At 43.0% G+C, this 24,989-nt stretch overlaps 1 protein-coding gene across 26 annotated transcripts in view; it reads right to left on the reverse strand.

The window, feature by feature from the left end:
• TRDN (triadin) overlaps window positions 1-24,989 on the reverse strand; it is a 630,780-nt gene that overhangs the window by 197,504 nt on the left and 408,287 nt on the right. For all 26 annotated transcript variants that reach the window (XR_010793132.1, XM_066606567.1, XM_066606610.1 and 23 more), the window contains 6 exons: window positions 15,203-15,247; window positions 12,104-12,148; window positions 11,725-11,772; window positions 8,569-8,616; window positions 6,340-6,387; window positions 3,850-3,966 (listed from right to left, as the gene is read on the reverse strand). Coding sequence is in view for 25 of the 26 variants with exons in the window: in XM_066606567.1 (XP_066462664.1) it covers window positions 3,850-3,966; window positions 6,340-6,387; window positions 8,569-8,616; window positions 11,725-11,772; window positions 12,104-12,148; window positions 15,203-15,247 (351 nt within the window). In the remaining variant the exon portion in view is untranslated. The remainder of the gene's footprint in view (window positions 1-3,849; window positions 3,967-6,339; window positions 6,388-8,568; window positions 8,617-11,724; window positions 11,773-12,103; window positions 12,149-15,202; window positions 15,248-24,989) is intronic.

Below are 24,989 nucleotides of genomic sequence, written 5' to 3' on the forward strand. Positions count from 1 at the left end.
ACTGGATATAAGAATATTTTCCGGTCTTGAAACATTTGCATAGAAATTCCACAATTCCTAATTGAGTAAATCCTACATACTTTTTTCTGAATCAATTTTACCAGATTTTATTTTATGTTCTCCAATGCTCTCTAAGGCCTTAGTCAGACGGGCGTTTTTAGCCGCGATTTGCGCATGCGCATGCGTCCGGCGATTTTATAAAACCATTGCTTTGCAATGGTATCGGACACATGAGCGCTTTTTATGCGCTCGTCCGATAAATTATAGAACAAAAAAATCGCAGATCGCACCTATCTGCGATCTGCGATTCCTGTTCTCTTCTGTATATGCGCTCAATGGGGCCGGCGGCAGCAGCGCCGACCCCATTGAGAACATATAGAAGACAAATCATTCTTCTCTGCCACAGCTGTAACAGCTGTGGCAGAGAAGAACGATGTTTGCCCATTGAATTCAATGGAGCGGCAATACAGCCGCTCCATTGAAAGCAATGGTCTGCCGGCGTGCGCGGGATGAATTCTCGGGAAGGGGTTAAATATATAAGCCCTTCCCTGCAATTCATCCTAAAATGTGTTAAAATAAAAAAAAATTGTATACTCACCTTTCCGCTGCAGCCAGAGTCCAGGCGCGGCCGCTGTCAGTTCTCCTGAACTGCTTCTCGGCACTATTCAGCCGGCGGGGCTTTAAAATCCCCGCCTGCTGAATGATCTGCCTCTGATTGGTCACAGCCCTGACCAATCAGAGGCCGGTTTCACTCACACACCCATTCATAAATTCATGAATGGGTGAGTGACTGCTGCCTCTCAGCGCTGAGCCAATCAGGGGTAGGTCTGACTCACATCCATTCATGAATTCATGAATGGGTGAGTGACTGCTGCCTCTCAGCGCTGAGCCAATCAGGGGCAGGTCTGACTCACATCCATTCATGAATTCATGAATGGGTGTGAGTGAGGCATGCCTCTGATTGGCTCAGCGCTGAGCCAATCAGCGGGCAGGTCTGACTCACACCCCCTTCACACCCACTGCAGGACGGCCGCGAGGAGCTCCGGCTGCCGGGAGAAGGTGAGTATACAATTTCTTTTTATTTTAACACATTTTAGGATGAATTGCAGGGAAGGGCTTATATATTTAAGCCCTTACCGACAATTCATCCCGGGCTCGCCCGCAGCGCATTGCTTTAAATGGAGGCGGCTCTATTGCCATCTCCATTGAATGCAATGCGCTGGACAGCTCCGGCCCGTTTCTAATGAAACGCGGCTAGGAGCAGATTTTCGGGCGATTTGCGGGCGACTTGCGCGCATCGGTCACGCGATTTGCGGATGCGCATCCGTCATGCGATCCGCAAGTCGCGTGAAAAAACGCCCGTCTGACTACGGCCTAAAACTCAATATAGTTTAAAAAAAAAGCATAATTCAAAAGTTCATTAAAATTTTTACTTATAAGCATGGTATGGTAGGTCTGAGAGAAGGATTCCTGCTGAAGGCCAAATTAACATATGATTGCATGTGTAAATTTGAGACAGTTATATATAAAGGCCCGTTTAGCCTCAATGATTCTCGCTCAAAAATTGCTCAAAGCCGTCTTTTGAGCAAGAATCGTTGGGTCTAAATTTACGGACATCATGCAGTTTTCGTGCACGAGTCGTTCATCGTTTAATTCTAGTTTTCTTGAATTGAGTGATGAATTCTTATCAACGGTGCAGGCTGTTATCACAGTTGGCAGTGCTGACAAGATTCTTACAGCCCGTGTCCAACTGGTAGTTCACAGTGGGGCACGGGCTGTAATCGAGGAGAACTATACAGCTGTTTGCTTATGCAGAACAGCTGTATTGTTCACCGAGCGATAGCGGCGGTGTCCCGCTCTGCCTGCATAGCCCTTTAGTAGCTAGTTAGCTACTCTGGACTATACAATACGTGTATCCTGTGAAAACAAGCCTTCACACAGAGTTGTAGATAGAAAACTTTAAAAAAAATTATGCTTCTCTGAATATCCCAAGGAAAATTTGGCTCAATAAGAGGGAGGCCCCAAAATCCACAATAGGGCCACATGTGAAATATTTTTAAAAACTGCGGATTCAGGGGAACAGATATTAAGTTTTGTTTATGTGCTAACGTCTGTTGTGTTACAGGATATTTTTTCTATTAAGTGAAAACCTCCAAGAAAAATGAACAGTTCAAATTCATTCTCTAATTTGCTTTAGTTCATATGAAAAACCTAAAGAATTAACAAAGATTTTGTAAATGCCTTTTGAAAACTTGAGGGGTGAACTTTTTTAAAAGGGGTGATTTGAGAGGCGGGTTTATAACATATAGGCCTCTCAATGTCACCTCAGAACTGAATTGATCCCTTAAAAAACAGATTTATGATATTTCCGTTAAAATTAGAAAAACTGCCCCTATACTTCTACACTTTCTGATGTCCAAAGTAAATAAAAAGACATTTTCAAAATGGTACCAATAATAATCTTTATTTGTATAGCGCCAACTTATTCTGCAGCGCTTATAGGGTAAATGTAATTTATTGGCTGATTTGCATGATATGATTGATTATCTGTTTTACAAGCAGAAAAATTCAAAGTTGAAAAATGGCAGATATTTTAACATTTTTAGGAAATTTTGGATTTTTCAACTTAAATAAACGCAAAATATATCAACCAAAATTCACCACTTACATAAAGTACAATGGATCATGGAAATAATATCTTGGAATCACTTGCATAAGTAAAAGCCTTCCAAAGTTATTACCACTCAAAGTGACACATGTCAGACGACTAGGTGCAGAAGGAAGGGCTTAAGAATGGTAAGGAGCATAGTGAACATAATCCAAGTAAGAGAACTGAAATATGTTGATCAGTAATGTACATCGAGATGAATGTTTGTGTTTTGTAATTATTCTTGATTTTTATATTTCTTTAAAATAACTAGAAAAGAGTAATGCAGCAGCAATGTAAATTTATGTCAGCTACTCTGCCGGCGATCGTGGCCCCCCCCACAGCAGGTAAGACACCCGTAACAGGCTGCTACTAACAGCCTTTTCAGGTGCCGTAATTTAGACCTGATTGGTTCAGGTTTCAATGATATCAGAGGTTGATCACAGAATAAAAAAAGGGGGTAGTCACAGAGTGAGAAAAATATAACACTGCTAATTAAAGCCCTTCCCCCCGAAAATGCTCGTCGCGGAGAGTCCTCTGCCAATGCTGTCACAGCAGTGGCAGAGGATCGCAATCCTCACCCATCGATTTCAATGGGGCTGGCTCTGCTGCTGGTCCTATTGGAAGCAATGGGTGAAATCGTAAAAAGAATCGACATTAGAGATGAGCGAGTATACTCGCTAAGGCACTACTCGCTCGAGTAATGTGCCTTAGCCGAGTATCTCCCCGCTCGTCCCGAAAGATTCGGGTGCCGCCGCGGGGCGGGGAGCTGCGGGAGAGAGCAGGGAGGAATGGAGGGGAGATCTCTTTCTCCCTCTCTCCCGCCCGCTCTGCCCCGCTCCCCGCCGCAACTCACCTGTCAGCTGCGGCGGCCCCCGAATCTTTATGGACGAGCGGGGAGATACTCGGCTAAGGCACATTACTCGAGCGAGTAGTGCCTTAGCGAGTATACTCGCTCATCTCTAATGGACATGCCGTGATTTTGTTTCAACGCTCCACCGCAAGCATTAAAACATCGCAAATGTGCATGGAGCCATTGGAAGCCATTGGCTTAATAATTTTGTGATTTCTCGCAGCACTGGGAAATCGTGCGATTTCCTTGCCAGTGTGAAGTCACCCTTAAAGTGATATATATCAAATTTCAAAAATTTGATCTGGTCATTAAGGCACAAACATGCTTGATCTTGAAGGGGTTTATTTACCTGTGGAAGCGTCATATAGTGGATATAATGAAAGATTCAAGTCTCCTCCTAGTCGGGCAATTCCTTCTTGAAATTCCTGGAGAGCAGCTAATATTTGCATAAGAGCATTTGTTTCCCCTGCAAATAATAGAAAATACTTCTTTTTGAGTACTAACATTGTTGCACCTTGACTTGGGTTGAAATTGTGAGCTAATGCAAAAATTTCTAAATTGTTCTTGTCATAAAACAGTATTCAGCTTGAGAAAAATGTGGATAAAACAATGTTACACATCTGGATGTAAAGACAAAAATAAGAAGCAGACAGATGACGTAAAACTGCTAAGTATACACATATCAACAATTAATCTTCATTTGAACAGTATATAAAGATAAAGATGGTGCTATGCAACACAAAACACTAACAAATTGGCTTTCCAATATATTGATTTAATCATTTGCACCTAAATTGAATTTAAAGGGAACCTGTCAAGTGCCCAGAGCACCATAAACTAAGTTATGGTGAGATTAGAGGGCGTGACAGAAAGCTATATGAGGTATTTTTTATGCTCACTCACTCCCTGATTCCTCCAGGAACCGACACAAAGATCGCGCCGGCACTACAATCCGACTATTTTGATAGCGCGGTGTGCGCTCTCTTCTATACAAGTCTATGGGACAGTGTGCATATGGCACTGTGAGGAGAGTGGGATTTGCAGTGACATCAATTCTTCTTTCCTTGGAGTACAGGACATGATTATCTAGTAACATCCTTGTATTCTTTCCAGACATTTCTGAAGAAGGGTCTGCATTTCTGAAATCTGTTATTTGTGCTATCAAATAATTAATACAGAAGATTTTTGATTGATCCATTTGCTTTTATGTGCTTTACATTACCAGAGTTGCACCTATGTTCCATCATTTTCTCATTTTTACAATTAAGCATCTCTTGCTTTTAGAAACAGTATTTCAGACAAGGTTGCCAGTAGGGATAAATGATGACTACTTAGTAGAGATGAGCGAACGTACTCGGTAAGGGCGATTTCTCAATTGAGCACCGCGATTTTCGAGTACTTCACTACTCGGGTGAAAAGTACTCGGGTGCGCTGTGGGTGAGCGGGGGGTTGCTCACCCACGCCGGCCCCCGAATCTTTTGGCACGAGCGGGCATGTACTCGAAAATGGCAATACTCGCTCGAGTATTTTGCCTTAACGAGTACGCTCGCTCATCTCTAATGACCATCATCTTTATTCTCATCATTTGATTATAATCACCTTCTGCCCCTGTCTTTTAATAGTGAGTCCATAGTTTTGGATTTGTGCTTTTTGTTGTGTTAATAGGTTTTTCATATATATTATTCTTTCTTCGTTCTGCTTGTTATACCATTTATATTTATTTATATTGATATTATATTATACCATTATATTATGGCCCTACTGTAAGTCTTGGGGGGGTAGCAGTACTGGGAGACATGATTAATACTTGGGAAAGGAGACTGAATCATAGGATTGTGAAGTAGAAAGGAACCTCCAGGGTCATCAGATCCAACCCTCTGCTCATTGCAGGATTCACTAAATCATCCCAGACTGCTAAAGATGAACTGAAAATTCTACTTTTTAATGCCCAACCGGGGTTATTACACCCTGTCTCAATCTGATCCTGCAGTCATATATTTCTTATTTCCATCTGGCCCTCTATTACTGTCAGCAGGGAGCAGCGGTTGAGTGAAACAAAGTATGGACCACATGGGTTTGGAGATTGCAACCACTGAAACATAAGACTAGGAGTAAACTTAGCTGTAGACACTATACAGAACAATACACCAATTGGCCATGACCTTGAAACCACTGACAGGTGAAGTGAATAACATTGATTATCTCATCACAATGGTATCTGTGAAGGTCAGGATATATTAAACCGCAAGTGAAGCAGCAAGTCTGATTCAAGATGGCCCCATCTTACAACCCATATGACTTAAAGGTCATACTAATAATATCCCAGTGCCAGATACCACTGTATGCATTCAGAGGTCTTGTATCATGCCTCAATGAGCTAGAGCTGTTAGAGCTGTTTTGACAATATGATGGAGACCTACACGGAGATAGAAAGCAAATTTGAGCTTATACTGAAAAGTTATCTGATAAGTTACAGTAGGTACACTTTAAGGCTAGAGCTAAACAGTTAATTATGACCTGGACCATGAAACACAGGTTGCAAAAAATCCAACCTTGGTGGATTTTATGACCTGCATGTTACATTCATGATCACTTGCGACTCCATTGAGACCCCATTGAGATCAATAATAATGCAAGCTCACAGGGCTATACAGTCATTCTGGTTGCATGACCCTTGTCATTGCCAAGAGACTCCATGCAGCCCTAGCTTCAATTATACTCATTACATCTACAGCCACCTTTATACCCTTTCTGAAAATATGCTTAGTTTTTAAAATATTTTTAATACAGATCCTGAGACATATGTAGGTAACGTTTCGTGTTCTAACATATCACTTACTTGGTTTTGTATCTAATTGAATTTCCTCTTCTTTTACCACCGAAATCACTGAGGAAACATAAAAATGGGTACGATTCATGAAGGTGGTTTGACACATGGCATTCTAAGAAAAAGCTGCATCATTTTTGCCATGTATTTGCAGCAAGCAATACCTCTGGCAGATGTACGCTGTACGTCGATAGGAATTAATTAAATGCAGTATAAACATTTTGTTTCTTTTGTGGCATTTTTCTCACTTTGTGGGCATTTTTTTGGACCATGGTATTTTTTTTATTGCCGCATGTTCTAGGCTAGGCATTTTTTCCGGCATTTCCTCAAAGACTTCTACATAGGAAAAAGAAGCCTGGAAAATGCAGATGTTTATAAAAATGCCACCTAAAAAAGCTTTAAAAAAATGAATGAAATTCATGTTTCAAATAAAAATTTTGTGAAAGAAGCCTAAATGATGTCAGAGTCCGCTCATTTGCTCGTGCAGCCTGTTTATACAAGCAGACACATCGCTGGGTTGGATAAACGAGAAATCTGGATAAGTAATAGGGAACAATTGGTATTTCGGGTGGCTTCAGTATTTTCTGATACGCTTGTTCCTGCGCAACTTTTTTTGTGCAGTGAACGAGGGTACTTCGCGCATTTGCTTGTGCATAATACTGTGCGCAGTTTTTGTTGCAATTTTTCATGCAGTGTTGTGAGCCAAAGCCAATAGTGGATGCAGCAAGAGGGAAAAGTCCTTCTTTTATAGATGAGACAAACTTTACCTTGAGGGCTCAGTCACACGGGCGCATCGGCACCCGTACACAGGCGCCGATGCGCCCGTGTGACTGAGTCCTCACTGCAGGAAGAAGACAGCCATAGGGCCCTGCTCCAAAGAGCTTACAATCTATGAGGAAATAGGAGTGACACAGGAGGTAACATTGCTAGTTCTGTACAATGTTCCAGTCATCTTTTAAATAAATATGGTAATATATCTCTAATTCTATTTAAATCCACTTCTGAATTTGGCTGAAAAATTGCCACAAAAACTGTGGCTTTAAAAAAACATGCTCAGTATGAAACCACCTGTAGACTAACTGCACAAGGGCGAGCGAGAAATCGGGGCGTGAAAATCGGCCCAATATCGCACTTGTCAACGTGCATTTTACCCGCATATGCAAGGAGATTTTCAGGCTTTTGCGAGATTTCAATCTACTTTGAGCAAGTTTCATGCATGATAAAGGATCGGTAGTGTTTCCCATTGATCCCAAGGGGAAACATCGCATTGCAATTGTGTGCACACTGTATGGCATGCGAGAGCCATGCAATGTATTTATGGTCCCTTTGAAATCAATGGGTAATGTGTTCCGAGGAACGCGAAAAAATAGAACATACCACAATTTATTCCTTTGCAGCATCGCTGTAAGGGAAAACATCGTTTATGTCATAGAAGCATAGAATGGTATAGTTGGAAGGGGACCTCTAGGGTCATCAGGTCCAGCCCCCTGCTCAATACAGGATCACTAAATATTCCGAGACAGATACTTGTCCAGCCTCTTTTTGAAGATTTCCATTGAAGTAGAGCCCACCACCTCCTGTGGTAACCGGTTCCACTCATTGATCACCCTCACTGTCAGAAAGTTTTTTCCAGTATCTAATCTGTGTCTCCTCCCTTTCAGTTTCATCCCATTGCTTCTAGTCTTTCCTTGTGCAGATGAGAATAGGGCTGATCGCTCTGCACTGTGACAGCCCTTCAGATATTTGTAGACCGCTATTAAGTCTCCTCTCAGCCTTCTTTTTTTGCAAGCTAAACATTCCCAGATCCTTTAACTGTTCCTCATAGGACATGATTTGCAGACCGCTCACCATCTTGGTAGCTCTTCTCTGAACTTGCTCCAGTTTCTCTATGTCTTTTTTAAATTGGGGGGCCCAGAACTGGACACAGTATTCCAGATGAGGTCTGACTTAAGGCCCATATCATGTTCTGCTATAGGATGAATCCAGCATTACATTTTCCCGCTCCCATGATGAAACAGAAAACCAGACAGCTTAAGAGAACCTTCTCACAGGGTGGAATCACTGTACAGAATCAACAATGATGTGGATTTTGACTCGGTGTTTGATGCAAAAATGCTGTGGATTTTTCAGCTATGGAAGATCTGCAGCATTTCCTCTATGTGTGAACATACCTTAACCCTTTATTGTTTGTTCTGATGGTAAATGAAAGTTAAACCATTAATATAACAAAAAAACACGCACCTTTTTCTGCTTCAAGAGCCTCTTTTGAAATCTCTTTTTCTTGAATTTCTATGAATAATGAATAAAAAATACGGTACATCAATAACTCAGCAGGGAAACAATGCTTCCTGCTCGATCCTCACCATATATATTGGCGAAAAATAAAGCAAAAAAAAAGGAAATATTAAGTTAGTCTTTAATGGGATGCTCCAGTGTGGTTACTCTCAAAATACTGATCCATCCCTCCCTACACAATGTACTGTTGGACTGTGGTATGCTAGTGGAGGTAACTGGTGACCAATGCTAGGCTTTGTTTGTTTTTGTTGGTTTGCTTCACCTTTTACCTGTGTTATATTGTTAGCATTGGGTACCAAAGTTGGCTGAGTCAGAGGTCACATGTGCGGACAATGCACGTTGGGATGCACTGGCTCCATTCTAGTTAGTGAGAAAGCTAGAGAGTGTACTGGGCAGAGTGCTGAAAACCAGTGCACATCAGTCCTGAGATAGAAAGCAGTGATGAGGATCTGAGGTTAAAGCTGGGCCTGATGAGAGCCGTAGTGACCCTGATATGTTATGAGGACTGTCTACCAGTGGATCAGAAATGCTGACACAGCACTGCTGGTACATGTAGTCAATATAGGTGACACATGCAGATCTCAATAGAAGCATTGTTTGTGTCACCCATTGAGTAGGGTGAGGGTTACTCTGTAACTACATGAACATATTCAGACTGGTGGTCATGATTAAAGGCTTTTGAGGCGGAAACAGTAAGACTATGGTTTTTCTGTATCTCTTACCTCTGTGCTCTATGGACACTGCTTTCTATGTTATCTTACATTGGATGAAATAAAGAATGAACATTTTAACTCAGAAAGTGCTGGATTCCTTTTCTTATTCAACCGTCCATTTGGTGTTCCTAGCTACTAAGCACAGCTAAGGTGTGCTGACTATTTCCTTCTACATGATATTCACATTGCTGTATAGCAAACAAAACTGCAGATTGACTCACGTGTATCAATTACTGTTCGGCTTATTTAAGTTTTTGCATGGCATTTTTCACAATTTGGTTTGCAACAAATCTATCTAACACTGTTTGATACATGTTATAAAGGAGAAAGTGTGAGACATTTGTTCAGGTTTTGTGGCTTACGCTTTATGTGAGACTACTAGTAGCAATGATATGTGATAGTTGTAAGAGCCATATTTTATAAATGCTTATTAAGGCCTTAGTCACACGGGCGTTTTTTCACGCGATTTGCGCATCGCATGACGGATGCGCATGCGCAAATCGCATGACCGGCGCTGAAAAATCGGCCGAAAAAGCGCCCGAAAATCTGCTCCTAGCCGCGTTTCATTAGAAACAGGCCGGAGCTGTCCAGCGCATTGCATTCAATGGAGCCGGCAATACAGCCGGCTCCATTGAAAGCAATGCGCTGCGGGCGAGCCCGGGATGAATTGTCGGGAAGGGCTTAAATATATAAGCCCTTCCCTGCAATTCATCCTAAAATGTGTTAAAATAAAAAAAAAATGTATACTCACCTTTCCGCTGCAGCCGGAGTTCTGCCGCGGCCGCTGTCAGTTCTCCTGAACTGCTTCTCGGCACTATTCAGCCGGCGGGGCTTTAAAATCCCCGCCTGCTGAATGAGTTGCCTCTGATTGGTCACAGCCTGACCAATCAGAGGCAGGTTTCACTCACACACCCATTCATGAATTCATGAATGGGTGAGTGACTGCTGCCTCTCATTGGCTCAGCGGGACCAATCAGGGGCAGCTCCCGCTGAGCCAATGAGAGGCAGCAGTCACTCACCCATTCATGAATTCATGAATGGGTGTGTGAGTGAAACCTACCTCTGATTGGTCAGGCTGTGACCAATCAGAGGCAACTCATTCAGCAGGCGGGGATTTTAAAGCTCCATCGGCTGAATAGTGCCGAGAAGCAGTTCAGGAGAACTGACAGCGGCCGTGGCAGAACTCTGGCTGCAGCGGAAAGGTGAGTATACAATTTTTTTTAATTTTAACACATTTTAGGATGAATTGCAGGGAAGGGCTTATATATTTAAGCCCTTCCCGACAATTCATCCAGCGCTCGCCGGCAGCCCATTGCTTTCAATGGAGACGGTTGTATTGCCGGCTCCATTGAATTCAATGGGCAAACATCGTTCTTCTCTGCCACAGCTGTCACAGCTGTGGCAGAGAAGAATGATTTGTATTCTATATGTTCTCAATGGGGTCGGCGCTGCTGCCGCCGGCCCCATTGAGCGCATATAGAGAAGAGAACAGGAATCGCAGATCGCACATAGGTGCGATCTGCGATTTCTGTTCTATAATTTATCGGACGAGCGCATAAAAAGTGCTCATGTGTCCCATACCATTGCAAAGCAATGGTTTTATAAAATCGCCGGACACATGCGCATGCGCAAATCGTGGCTAAAAACGCCCGTCTGACTAAGCCCTAAATCAAATTAAAACAGTATACACCATTATTTATAAGGAAATGCACCCAGAGCTTGAAACATGTAGATCCATCTCACTCTATTCAAACAATAGCATAGGAAAAAAATCACTTTATATAGAAATGTTCTTCATTGTTTTCTTTTTACTTTGTTGTAGCCATACAAGTATCAATTTAATCACGATCCATTACACGTATACAAATATAGCTAATCTGGCTGAAAACTGCACCTTAGGAAAGAATTTAATTTGCTCAACTGATTTTAATGTTCAGCATCTTTAAATATTTTAAAAAGTTTAAATGTAAAAAGGTCTAACAATTTAGTAATCTGCTTACACAATTTTATTTACAAGAGATGAGTGAGCATACTCGCTAAGGGCAATTACTTGATAGAGCATTGTCCTTAGCGAGTACCTGCCTGCTCGGAAGAAAAGGTTCAGGTGCCAGCGGGTGAGCGGCGAGTTGCGGGAGTGAGCAGAGGGGAGTGGGGGAAGAGAGAGATCTCCCCTCTGTTCCCCCCCTGCTCTCCCCAGCCGCTCCCCGCCCGCCACCGGCACCCGAACCTTTTCTGCCGAGCGGGAAGGTAATCACTAAAGACAATGCTCGTTCGAGCAATTGTCCTTAGCGAGTATGCTCGCTCATCTCTATTATTTACTTTTGTGAGTGGTACACAACTACAGTTATCACATTCTACAAATGAAAGTTGAAATACTTATTATGAGCACCTTCAGTTATCTCTCTTGGTTCTGGCTCAACTTGCTTTTCAGGTTCTTCTGGAAAATAAAATATACAATGCCGAGTGCATGTTTAAGAAAGGCAATTTTATTAGCATTTTTATAGATTTTTTTATATTAGATAAACAGTAGCACATAAAAAATAGAGAGCAAATAATGACAAACTAGATACAATAATTGACAGTGGATATGATAAAAGATTTCTTTTGGCTCCAGTTCATGTTGTTTTGTAGGTTCTTCAAAAGAAATTGATATTAAACTGTTTATGTATCATTGAAAAATAAACCCAGTTTGACTTTTGTAATGGAAAAAAGAGAACATAATGTTACCAATAAGAGGAGTAAACAATTAATACAATAGAGAACATTACCTGCTTGAGGAGGCACTAGGTCGTGAACTCTTACAACATGTTCCTCTGAAAGAAATGAAGAAAAATACAATTGATGCATTTGTTTATATTTTGTTAGTCCAAGAATGGCAGAACCACTGCCCAAGGTGACACGCACATGCATGAAATATTAAATAACTCATATTGCTGAGCTCTACATTGTTATAACTAATAATATTGTTTACATAGATAACTATATTGACCCAATTGCTATGCGAACATAAAAAGCTTGGGAAAAAAGTTGTAAATGTTTTAAGAACTGTCGAGCCATCTGCAGTCCACGGCTTGGTCCTCCATGTTTTGGGGACATGGTAACAGTCAATTAGTGTATATTACATGTCGGTATATTACACCACTTAGTATAATATATTTTACTGTGGAGCCCCCAATATTCGGTGTATCTTGCAGTAACATCTTGTGTCTCTCTCTGTCTTTCTCTTTTGTGTGTGTCTCTCTCTGTGTGTCTCTCTTTCTGTGTCTGCTGTGTGTGTTTTTGTGTGTCTCTCTTTCTGTGTCTGCTGTGTGTGTTTTTGTGTGTCTCTCTTTCTGTGTCTGCTGTGTGTCTTTGTGTATATTACATGTTGGTATATTACACCACTTAGTATAATATATGTTACTGTGGAGCCCCCAGTATTCGGTGTATCTTGCAGTAACATCTTGTGTCTCTCTCTGTCTTTCTCTCTTGTGTGTGTCTCTCTCTGTGTGTCTCTCTTTCTGTGTCTACTGTGTGTGTTTTTGTGTGTCTCTCTTTCTGTGTCTGCTGTGTGTGTTTTTGTGTGTCTCTCTTTCTGTGTCTGCTGTGAGTCTTTGTGTGTCTCTCTTTTTGTGTCTGCTGTGTGTGTCTTTGTGTGTCTCTCTACCTCTCTGTTGTGTGTGTCCCTGCATCTCTCTCTCTGTCTGCCTTGCATTTGTCGCTGTGTCTCTCTCTGTCTGCCCTGTGTGTGTGTGTCTCTCTCTCTGTGTTTGCCGGCATCAGCGGCAGCCCCATTTAAAGCAATAGTGGCACGGAGCTTCATTCATGCGTGTTCTTGCGCGGACGTGGATGCGTGGTTTTGTGGGCAGCTATGGTACGCGCGAAAACACGCTCATGTGAACGAGGCCTAACCACAAGACCTCTATTCACATAAAGTAATTTTCATTTTACTTACTTCTCTCCTACCTTTTTCTTTTTTCCAAACATAAAGCTTCTATGAATATTTACAAGCAAGTTTGTCAGTGATTTAAATCAAACAGCCATATGGCATAATTGACTGTGACATTAACATTGCCACGTCAGAACCAATAGCTATCACAGTCATCATGCTTCTCACTGAACAACTAAGATGACTAATTTGCAAAAAAAAATATAAAGCCCACATCTGTTTGAAGACAGACAGATTCCTTCTGCCAAATGAATGCATCCACAGCCAAACATTTGCACTGCCAGGTCTTATTAGTAGTGACTGCAGATGTATGAGTCCCTAATGGATGTGTTTTAAGATACACAGACAGACAGACAATCATGGAATAGAAGCTGAAAATCTCATCATGTATAGAGAATTATTCACTCTTGTTGCATGAGAAAAAGCTGAAAAAAACTTTTTCTTTGTTGTAAAATACATTGCGATTGGAGTACAAACCATAATGGAAGCATGAACTGGATTTGTTACATCTTCCACAGTATATGTCAATTATGCCAGATGTTTTTGCATTTTGACTTCTCAGACTTTTCTTATACGATTGACATATATATCATACTTTTTATGTTCAAATTCCACTCTTGATTTTGACATTTAAAAAAGGGATGTAAACTAATCAGCAAATTTGCGCTGTGCGATAAAGTGGCATTAAACATCCAACATACACTCCATGCAAAGCTTATATACAATGCTATGTCTAGTGTAATGGCTGGGGAAGGGGGGAGCCATACATGACTCTGGGATTCACAGAACAGTAAAGAGAGAATCCCAGTTTCATGTACCTCGCCTGCAATGGGAATAACACAGTCCAGCTTTGCAGGATGACATTTAAACTCCTGGCATTTGGAGCTCAGTATCAGACAATAAACTGATCATTTTTCAATTGATATCTCATAATATATATTGATGAGACCACTGATTTGTTACAGCAGTCACATATGTATACAGGACACATCACCGATGAAGCCAGGCAAACAAATCCCAATGTGCAGAAGCGCGGCAGAACTAGTGATAGATCTAACCAATGAATATAGCATAAGTTTTAACATTTTAGAACATTCCTTGAATGCATATAGCAAAAATAAAAACATAATTTGACAATAATAAGAGTAATAATTATTGTTATAAACACAAAAAAACATACATTTGGCTCTTTGTATGGGTTTGATTACATTTTTAAATGAATTGCAAATATACATTCTCTGGACATAGCACTTAGGCCTCATGTTTACTAGCTAAATGGAATTGCGGATTTTGCCCATAGGGAATCATTGGCCATCCGCGGTCCATTAAATTGATTTTTGCACCCGCAGATGGCATTTTAAAAGAATTGCGTTTTTCACGCGTGGGAGAAAACACTCGGCATGCTCCATTTTACCACTGATTCCGTGCGGATTGGCGACATTGCTATCACATTGATAGCAATGTGTGCGGATATCTGCATGCAAAAAAATACCATTTAAAGCAAATACATGCGGAATCTGCCGCGGAAATCCGCGGCAGATTCTGAGCGGATTGCATTTTTCTAGTGGACATGAGGCCTTAGTGTTAATATAATTTTTTTGATTACACTGAATATCCTCAATACATAAAACATAAATGTTAACCTGAATAAGTCCCACATTTATTCATAATTGGGATTATTTAGTGCAGTATAATGAATAAACACCACTCATCTGTAATAATTATAACTACAAACTAATATTACAGCCCATAATTGATTTCAATGGTTATAGCAGTTGCTAAGGTAAAGGTAATTGGAATGTGGATGTATTCAGGAGACATACAATGAAAACAAAACAAGTTAGTGTAAAAATGTATTTTGAATGTGTATTTGCATTTTTGCTGCATGGTTGAAAGGCTTCTGTTTGAAGAGCCTTGACATTAGTTTTGGAATCTGTACCTTTTATCTCTACTTCCTGAGGTTTTTCTTCTGGTATGAAGGACTCTAGACAAATAAAAAGGTCAATCAAAAATTGGCTTTTACAGAACATTTTTAACATTAGCAAAAATATTAAATGTTGTATTCTACATTTTAAAAAGGTAAGGTAACAGCAAATACATAACCCCAATTTCAAAAAAGTGGGGATGTTGTATAAAATGTTAACAATTGTATAGTAAAAAATGAATGCAATGATTTGGAAATCTCATATAACCTTATTTTACTCACAATAGAACATAGAACACATGTCGAAAGGTGAAAGGGAGACATTTAGAAATTGATGGCAGCAACACGTTGAACAAAAGTTGGCCATGTCTACCATTTGTTTAGCATCCACTCTTCTTTTTACAGTTTGTGAACAGCTGGGAAGTGGGGAGACCAATTGCTGGAGTCTTGGGAGAGGAATGTTGTTCCATTCTTGTCTGATGTAGGATTTTAGCTGCTCAACCGTCCTTGGTCTTATTTGCTGGATTTATCATTTTAAAGTTTTCTAGTGTTGAAAGGTCCAGACTACAGGTGAGACAGTTCTGCAGCTCTTTTTCTGTGAAGCCATGCTGTTGTGATGAATGCAGTATGTGGTTTAACATTGTCTTGCTGAAATATAAAGGCCTTCCCTAAAAGAAACGTTGTCTGGATGGGACCATTTGTTGTTCTAAAACCTCTATATCAGTGTTTCCCAACTCCGGTCCTCAAGGCACCCCAACAGGTCTTGTTTTGTGGATTTCCTCAGTATTACACAGGTGATGTAAATATTGTTAGAGCTTCAGACATTGCCACAGGTGTTCTTACTATAGGATATCCTGAAAACATGACCTGTTGGGGTGCCTTGAGGACTGGAGTTGGGATGAGGACTGGAGTTGGGAAACACTGCTCTATATACTTCTCAGTACTGATCGTGATTTTCAACATGTGAAAGCCACCCATGCCATAGGCACTTGTGTGACCCCATACCATCAGAGATGCTGGCTTTTGAACTGTGCACTGATAACAAGCTGGATGGTGTCTCTCCTCCTAAGTCTGCAGAACACGGCATCCATGGTTTCAAAGAAGAATTTCACATTTTGATTCATGCAACCACAAAACAGTTTTCCATTTTGCCTCAGTCCATATTAAGTGAGCTCTGGCCCAGAGAAGACGCTGGCGTTTCTGGATTATGTTGATTAAAGGCTTCTTCTTTGCATGATACAGCTTTAAGTTGCATTTGTGGATTGCACAATGAACAGTGTTCACAGACAATAATTTCTGGAAGTACTCCTGAGCCCATGTAGTGACTTGCATTACAGAATCACGCCTGTTTTTCATGCAGCGCTGCCTGATGGCCTTTAGATTTTGGGCATCCAATATTGACTGTCAGCCTTGTCCCTTGTGCTCATGAATTTCTCCAGATTCTCTAAATCTTTTAATATATTATGTACGATAGATGGTGGAATAGTCAAAGTTTTCAAAATTTTACACCGAGGAACAAGTTTTTCACAGATTGGTGGATTGGTGAATCTCTGACCATCTCTGTTTTGGAGAGACTCTTTTTTCAGCGTTCTTTGCAACATGTTTAACGGAGGGTTTTTCTTTTGCTTTGCACTATTATAGCATCAAAACCCTGGGCCGCTTTTTACATGGGTGACAAAATCGAGCGATTTTGCCACGATGAACCAATGCGATGGCTGTAATTGGTTCATCCAGTGCTGCACTGATTGGCTGAGCAGTGCTGGATGAACCAATCAAAGCCATTGCTTCTTGGAGGTGGGATTTATGAATCCAACAACCAGGAAATGATGTTCTGTGGGCAACCGAGGACTGCAGGACACCGGGTGGAGTTCTGGAGAGCAGTGGGAGGACCCAGACCAAGCCTGCTAGCTACGTATTCCCTTTTTTTAATGAAGTGCAGCTAGGGCTTAGTTTTGGGATAGGGTTTGACCTTCTTGCGATCAAATTATGCAAGTTTTTCGCTGTCCGCGAATTATATCACAGAAAGCAGCGATGCACAGTTTGAAAAAAACAAACAAATGCATCACTGACACTGCAAAATCGCGAGTACAAAGCTGCAATATCACTGTGATTTTGTAGCAGTGATATCGTTGCTGCACGTGTGAAAGAAGCCTTGCTTTACCATCTGTAGTGAAACATAAAATGCACTGCATACATGATGTTTTAGTTCTTGGTGTTTTGTGGCATTTGTGACTTTTTATTAAAATACAGCTTTCATTGTATTTTTTCTTTGTTCTTTTTGTTTTTTTTTCCACAGGCTTCTCTACAGGATTTGTAAAATGCCATTAAAATAGCATGCTTAAATGTTATGAAATAAAAAATGCTAAAAAAAACTTATAAAAAACACATGGTATTCTTTTACAGACATTTAGAAAAACTGAATAAAATGTGTGTAAAGGAGCCCTTAGGGTGTGTTCCCACATAACAAAAAGCACTTGCAGCTGAGACTCCACCCCGTTGTAGTGGCCGATTGAAGTGTGATCCTGTCAATATTGGTAGCCATAGCAGGGTGAAGTCTCAGCCACATGCGTTTTCTGTTACATTCAAATGCAGGCTTGAGATGGTTGGGGCTGTTTCTGATATATGGAGGTTCTATGCTTGCCTCTTTCTCTATGAAAAATACTATTGAGCAAATGGGATCTCCAGTTATATATTCCTTTAAACTAAGGCTCAAACACATTAGTTAAACATTATCCCAGTATGCAAAAAAGTTTCTCCGCACTTCCAGGTTACGGGAATAGGTTACAATAACTGACCAGCTGGTCCGAGGTATTTAACCTATATTTTTATTGAGCTTATACAACGCGTTTTGATGTGTCACAATGCCTTTTTCAAGTATACATTAATAAAGTCAAAGTTGCATATTTATATAGAGCAGTAACTCACTCACATTCCATCCTATGCCAGACGCTGAATGGCGTAGGTCAGAATGTGAGTAAGTTATTGCTCTAATTAAGCTTAGAAAGACAGCTGTCAAGGAACTGCGGGGAGCAGGGAGAGGTAAGTATACAATTAATATTTTTATATGTGAAGAGCAGAAATATTTTTTAAAAAAAGAAGTCACTATTACTGTGTGAGCATTGGGGAAGGGGGGCATTTTTTTCTGGGGAAGAAAGCAGTCATTATTACTGTATGGGGGCACAGAGGGGAACTATTATGATGTACCATAAAGCAAGCGTTATTTCTTGTGGTTGTCACTATGGTGTAATTATTATTGTGCATCAGCAATATTATTATGGGGCACAAGGAGGAACATTTTTACTGTGGGAGACACTGTGAGGGGCATTGGGGCAGTGGCAGGATGGGGAGAGTATGCAGAGATGAGTTATAGCTTTAAGAAATCTTTTTGGACAAATGGAGAAGAAAAGAGAACATGGATGACATTAATCAGGGAACATGTCCTTTGTGATCACTGGAGGTAGCTGCACTGTAATCACTATGTAGAACTGATATCTGACTATTCTATGATGACCGTATTGAAGTTACTAGAGCTGGAATCCTGTATCTAAGCTGTTGTGTTATAAAGTTTCTCTTATAGATATGCTGTGTGATTATATATAATGTGTGTATATATTTTTTGGGTGAACCACGGATAAAAGCCAAGCAAAGTAGCTGCAGGATGAAGGAAAGTGTGTTGGGGGAACAATAGAAGGGCCCATATTTATGTAACCACATTGTTTCCCAATGGAATTGTACAGATAACGGGTCACACTGACGGTGGAAATAAATCTAAAATAATTAATCTTTGCTGGATTTTTTAACATTTTAAGAGGGGTATGTAGACTGTTTATATCCACTGTACAATAGATGGTGTTCTATGAATTGGCATACAGGAAAGTGAGCTATGAGTTTATTGTCTACTAGGTATGTCTACTTATTTATAGGTGAAGGACAAGTCTAAGGTTTTTAAAGGGTCTTCAGTGCTTCATCCTCTACAGTATGCAGTATTTTAATGTTCAGCAGGTAATGTCCTCAGGTCATTTAATGATCTTTACTGCACCTACACAGAGGCACCATATGGTGCCTACAGAACTGTAGTTTAGAGCCATAGGGAGTCCATGTGCCATAGATAAGGCCCTGCATCACTTAACCAAGGAATAGCTTGACCTTGTGCTGTGTAATCTAGCATATTATGTTCATTTAAAGCTTAAAGAGTATATTTAGCCATCTGTCTAAATTAGAAAATTAAGCATATAAAACCAACTGTTGATGTTATTCCATGCAATGGGAATATGCATTATTGCAGAGAATTAAATAATGCCTGAACAATTATTTCATAAAGCAAATAAGCATACAAAATGAAACAAATTCCCCAATTAGAAATAGAAAAAAAGTGAACCTGCATATAATATATGTAATTAGTTAAGGCGCAGTGGTCCGATTCTACAACACAGTGCTCTAATCATTCTCACATTTAAATCATAATAAGAAACCTAAATAATCAGTCCACTGAAATCCTCCAAACCAGATTTTAAACATGTCAGTGGTCTTGATTAGCACAATATCTATCAACATACTAATGGCCGCCTGTCCGTGAGTGAGTGAGTTACATGCTCCATCCCTCATCACATGACAGTGACGTCATCACAGATTTAAAAACATAAAACACACAGAGCCTGACAGCAGCTGTGTGCTTACAGGATCTGTGATGATATCACCATCATGTGATAAGTCACCTGGGCTCTGACCTCCGCCCCCTATCACATGATGGTGACGTTACCACAGGTCCTTCGCTTTATTAAAAACCTGCAGAGTCAGACATCAACCATGTGTTTACAGGACCTGTGATGATGTCGCCGTCATGTAATCAGTCAAATGTGTGGGAGGAGTCCAGGGTCACATGACTAAGGGGTGATCGGTGTGTGCATGACTCTGCTGTGCTGGTTGTGATCCCTGTTGTATAGGATGAAGAATGTATGTAGCAGAGCTGTATGTGATGTACATGTACCAGAGCTATGTGTGTGACATGCATGTAGCAGAGCTGTGTGTGTGTGACGTGCATGTAACAGAGCTGTGTGTGTGACTTGCATGTAGCAGAGCTTTGTGTGTGTGATGTGCATGTAGCAGAGCTCTGTTTGTGTGACGTGCATGTAGCAGAGCTATCTATTATGTATCAAACACCCTAGAGGGTAATGATCGTGACATCATCACAGGTCCTTAAAGAGCAGACTCCAATCCCTTTCACTATGTTATATAATTAAGTGGCACTTTGCACCACCATAAACACCGGTAACAACATTTTCTAATAATTGCTAGTAATTAGAGATGAGCGAGCACCAAAATGCTCGGGTGCTCGTTACTCGGAACGAACTTTTCGCGATGCTCGAGGGTTCGTTTCGAATAACGAACCCCATTGAAGTCAATGGGCGACCCGAGCATTTTTGTATTTCGCCGATGCTCGCTAAGGTTTTCATGTGTGAAAATCTGGGCAATTCAAGAAAGTGATGGGAACGACACAGCAACGGATAGGGCAGGCGAGGGGCTACGTGTTGGGCTGCATCTCAAGTTCACAGGTCCCACTATTAAGCCACAATAGCGGCAAGAGTGGGCCCCCCCCCCTCCCAACAACTTTTACTTCTGAAAAGCCCTCATTAGCAATGCATACCTTAGCTAAGCACCACACTACCTCCAACAAAGCACAATCACTGCCTGCATGACACTCCACTGCCACTTCTCCTGGGTTACATGCTGCCCAACCGCCCCCCCTCCCCCCCACAGCGCACACCAAAGTGTCCCTGCGCAGTCTTCAGCTGCCCTCATGCCACACCACCCTCATGTCTATTTAGAAGTGCGTCTGCCATGAGGAGGAACCGCAGGCACACACTGCAGAGGGGTTGGCACGGCTAGGCAGCGACCCTCTTTAAAAGTGGTGGGGCGATAGCCCACAATGCTGTACAGAAGCAATGAGAAATAGAATCCTGTGCCACCGCCATCAGGAGCTGCACACGTGGGCATAGCAATGGGGAACCTATGTGCCACACACTATTCATTCTGTCAAGGTGTCTCTGCATGCCCCAGTCAGACTGGTAATATGTACCTTAACAGTAACCGCGTTGGTGGTAATGTGGTGGTGACTGCGGACCTAGTAGCGCGGGTTTATTTTGTTGGTTTTCGGAATGTGGTCAAGATTAAGTGGGCCGTGGCGGGGGGATGGTGGGGGGTCTCTCTTGTAGTGTCGGTAAAGGTGAAATTCTTGGACTGCCACCAGACGAACCAATGCAAAGGCATTTGCCAAGAATGTTTGTTTTCCCTGTTGGAGGAGGAGGGGGATGTTTTTGAGGCACTACGTGTCCTCTACACGTGTCCGTGGTTATATGCACCTTAACATTAACCGCGTTGGTGGGAAATGGCCTCGCCGCCATCATGTCTTTGGGAAGCCTCTGTTTCCACACCCCAGAGACATACCATTAGCAGCGGTATAGGCAGAGCCCAGAATTCGTAACATTTCAGCCGTAGCATTAGGACAGGCCCCACTAACATATCACTAGCAGCATTATAGCGGGAGCGCAGTCTTCGTTCCATGTCAGCGATAGTAGCACTCAAGACAGGCCCCAGTAACAATTCCGAAGCAGCAGTATAGCGGGAGCGCAGTCTTCGTTCCATGTCAGCAATAGTAGCACTCAAGACAGGCCCCAGTAACAATTCCAAAGCAGCAGTATAGCGGGAGCGCAGTCTTCGTTCCATGTCAGCAATAGCAGCACTCAAGACAGGCCCCAGTAACAATTCCGAAGCAGCAGTGTAGCGGGAGCGCAGTCTTCGTTCCATGTCAGCAATAGTAGCACTCAAGACAGGCCCCAGTAACAATTCCGAAGCAGCATTATAGCAGGAGCGCAGTCTTCGTTCCATGTCAGCAATAGTAGCACTCAAGACAGGCCCCAGTAACAATTCCGAAGCAGCAGTATAGCGGGAGCGCAGTCTTCGTTCCATGTCAGCAATAGTAGCACTCAAGACAGGCCCCAGTAACAATTCCGAAGCAGCAGTATAGCGGGAGCGCAGTCTTCGTTCCATGTCAGCAATAGTAGCACTCAAGACAGGCCCCAGTAACAATTCCGAAGCAGCAGTATAGTGGGAGCGCAGTCTTAGTTCCATTTCAGTAGCTGCAGTATAGCCAAGGCCCAAGTTACATTTATGTAGCTAAAGTGTAGGCCAACCCCACACACACTTCTGTACCATGAGTGCAGGTGAAGAACATACAAATTGCTATGATTACACTGTAGGTGAGGGCCCCAAAAAATTGGTGTACCAACAGTACTAATGTACCTCAGTAAAAATTGGCCATGCCCAACCAAGATGGCAGGTGAAACCCATTAATCGCTTTGGTTAATGTGGCTTAAGTGGTAACTAGGCCTGGAGGCAGCCCAGTTTAACAAAAAATTGGTTCAAGTTAAAGTTTCAACGCTTTTAAGAGCATTGAAACATATAAAAATTGTTTCGAAAAATTAGATGAGTGAGCCTTGTGGCCCTAAGAAAAATTGCCCGTTCAGCGTGATTACATGAGGTTTCAGGAGGAGGAGCAGGAGGAGGAGGAGGAATATTAGACACAGATTGATGAAGCAGAAATGTCCCCGTTTTGGATGGTGAGAGAGAACGTAGCTTCCATCCGCGGGTGCATAATACGTATTGCTTACGTATCGCTGCTGTCCGCTGGTGGAGAAGAGAAGTCTGGGGAAATCCAGGCTTTGTTCATCTTGATGAGTGTTAGCCTGTCGGCACTGTCGGTTGACAAGCGGCTACGCTTATCTGTGATGATTCCCCCAGCCGCACTAAACACCCTCTCCGACAAGACGCTAGCCGCAGGACAAGCAAGCACCTCCAGGGCATACAGCGCTAGTTCAGGCCACGTGTCCAGCTTCGACACCCAGTAGTTGTAGGGGGCAGAGGCGTCACCGAGGATGGTCGTGCGATCGGCTACGTACTCCCTCACCATCCTTTTACAGTGCTCCCGCCGACTCAGCCTTGACTGGGGAGCGGTGACACAGTCTTGCTGGGGAGCCATAAAGCTGGCCAGGCCCTTAAAGACTGTTGCACTGTCTGGGCTGTACATGCTGCTCGATCTACGCACCTCCCCTGCTACCTGGCCCTCGGAACTACGCCTTCTGCCACTAGCGCTGTCGGATGGGAATTTTACCATCAGCTTGTCCGCCAGGGTCCTGTGGTATAGCAACACTCTCGAACCCCTTTCCTCTTCGGGAATGAGACTGGGAAGGTTCTCCTTATAGCGTGGATCGAGCAGTGTGTACACCCAGTAATCCGTAGTGGCCAGAATGCGTTGAATGCGAGGGTCACGAGAAAGGCATCCTAACATGAAGTCAGCCATGTGTGCCAGGGTACCTGTACGCAACACATGGCTGTCCGCACTAGGAAGATCACTTTCAGGATCCTCCTCCTCCTCCTCCTCCTCCTCAGGCCATACACGCTGAAATGATGACAGGCAAGCAGCATGGGTACCGTCAGCAGTGGGCCAAGCTGTCTCTTCCCCCTCCTCCTCATCCTCCTCATGCTCCTCCTCCTCCTCCTGAACGCGCTGAGATATAGACAGGAGGGTGCTCTGACTATCCAGCGACATACTGTCTTCCCCCGGCTCTGTTTCCGAGCGCAAAGCGGCTGCCTTTATGGTTTGCAGGGAACTTCTCAAGATGCATAGCAGAGGAATGGTGACGCTAATGATTGCAGCATCGCCGCTCACCACCTGGGTAGACTGCTCAAAGTTTCGAAGGACCTGGCAGATGTCTGCCAACCAGGCCCACTCTTCTGAAAAGAATTGAGGAGGCTGACTCCCACTGCGCCGCCCATGTTGGAGTTGGTATTCCACTATAGCTCTACGCTGCTCATAGAGCCTAGCCAACATGTGGAGCGTAGAGTTCCACCGTGTGGGCACGTCGCACAGCAGTCGGTGCACTGGCAGATTAAAGCGATGTTGCAGGGTGCGCAGGGTGGCAGCGTCCGTGTGGGACTTGCGGAAATGTGCGCAGAGCCGGCGCACCTTTACGAGCAGGTCTGACAAGCGTGGGTAGCTTTTCAGAAAGCGCTGAACCACCAAATTAAAGACGTGGGCCAGGCATGGCACGTGCGTGAGGCTGCCGAGCTGCAGAGCCGCCACCAGGTTACGGCCGTTGTCACACACGACCATGCCCGGTTGGAGGCTCAGCGGCGAAAGCCAACGGTCCGTCTGCTCTGTCAGACCCTGCAGCAATTCGTGGGCCGTGTGCCTCCTATCTCCTAAGCTGAGTAGTTTCAGCACGGCCTGCTGACGCTTGCCCACCGCTGTGCTGCCACGCCGCGCGACACCGACTGCTGGCGACGTCCTGCTGCTGCTGACACATCTAGATTGCGAGACAGAGGTTGAGGAGGAGGAGGAGGAGGAGGGTGCTTTAGTGGAGGAAGCATACACCGCCGCAGATACCACCACCGAGCTGGGGCCCGCAATTCTGGGGGTGGGTAGGACGTGAGCGGTCCCAGGCTCTGACTCTGTCCCAGCCTCCACTAAATTCACCCAATGTGCCGTCAGGGAGATGTAGTGGCCCTGCCCACCTGTGCTTGTCCACGTGTCCGTAGTTAAGTGGACCTTGCCACTAACCGCATTGGTGAGGGCGCGTACAATGTTGCGGGAGACGTGGTCGTGCAGGGCTGGGACGGCACATCGGGAAAAGTAGTGGCGACTGGGAACTGAGTAGCGCGGGGCCGCCGCCGCCATCATAGCTTTGAAGGACTCCGTTTCCACAACCCTATACGGCAGCATCTCAAGGCTGATAAATTTGGCTAT

Source organism: Eleutherodactylus coqui, chromosome 1 (assembly GCF_035609145.1).
Source record: "Eleutherodactylus coqui strain aEleCoq1 chromosome 1, aEleCoq1.hap1, whole genome shotgun sequence".
Taxonomy (NCBI): Eukaryota; Metazoa; Chordata; class Amphibia; order Anura; family Eleutherodactylidae; genus Eleutherodactylus; species Eleutherodactylus coqui.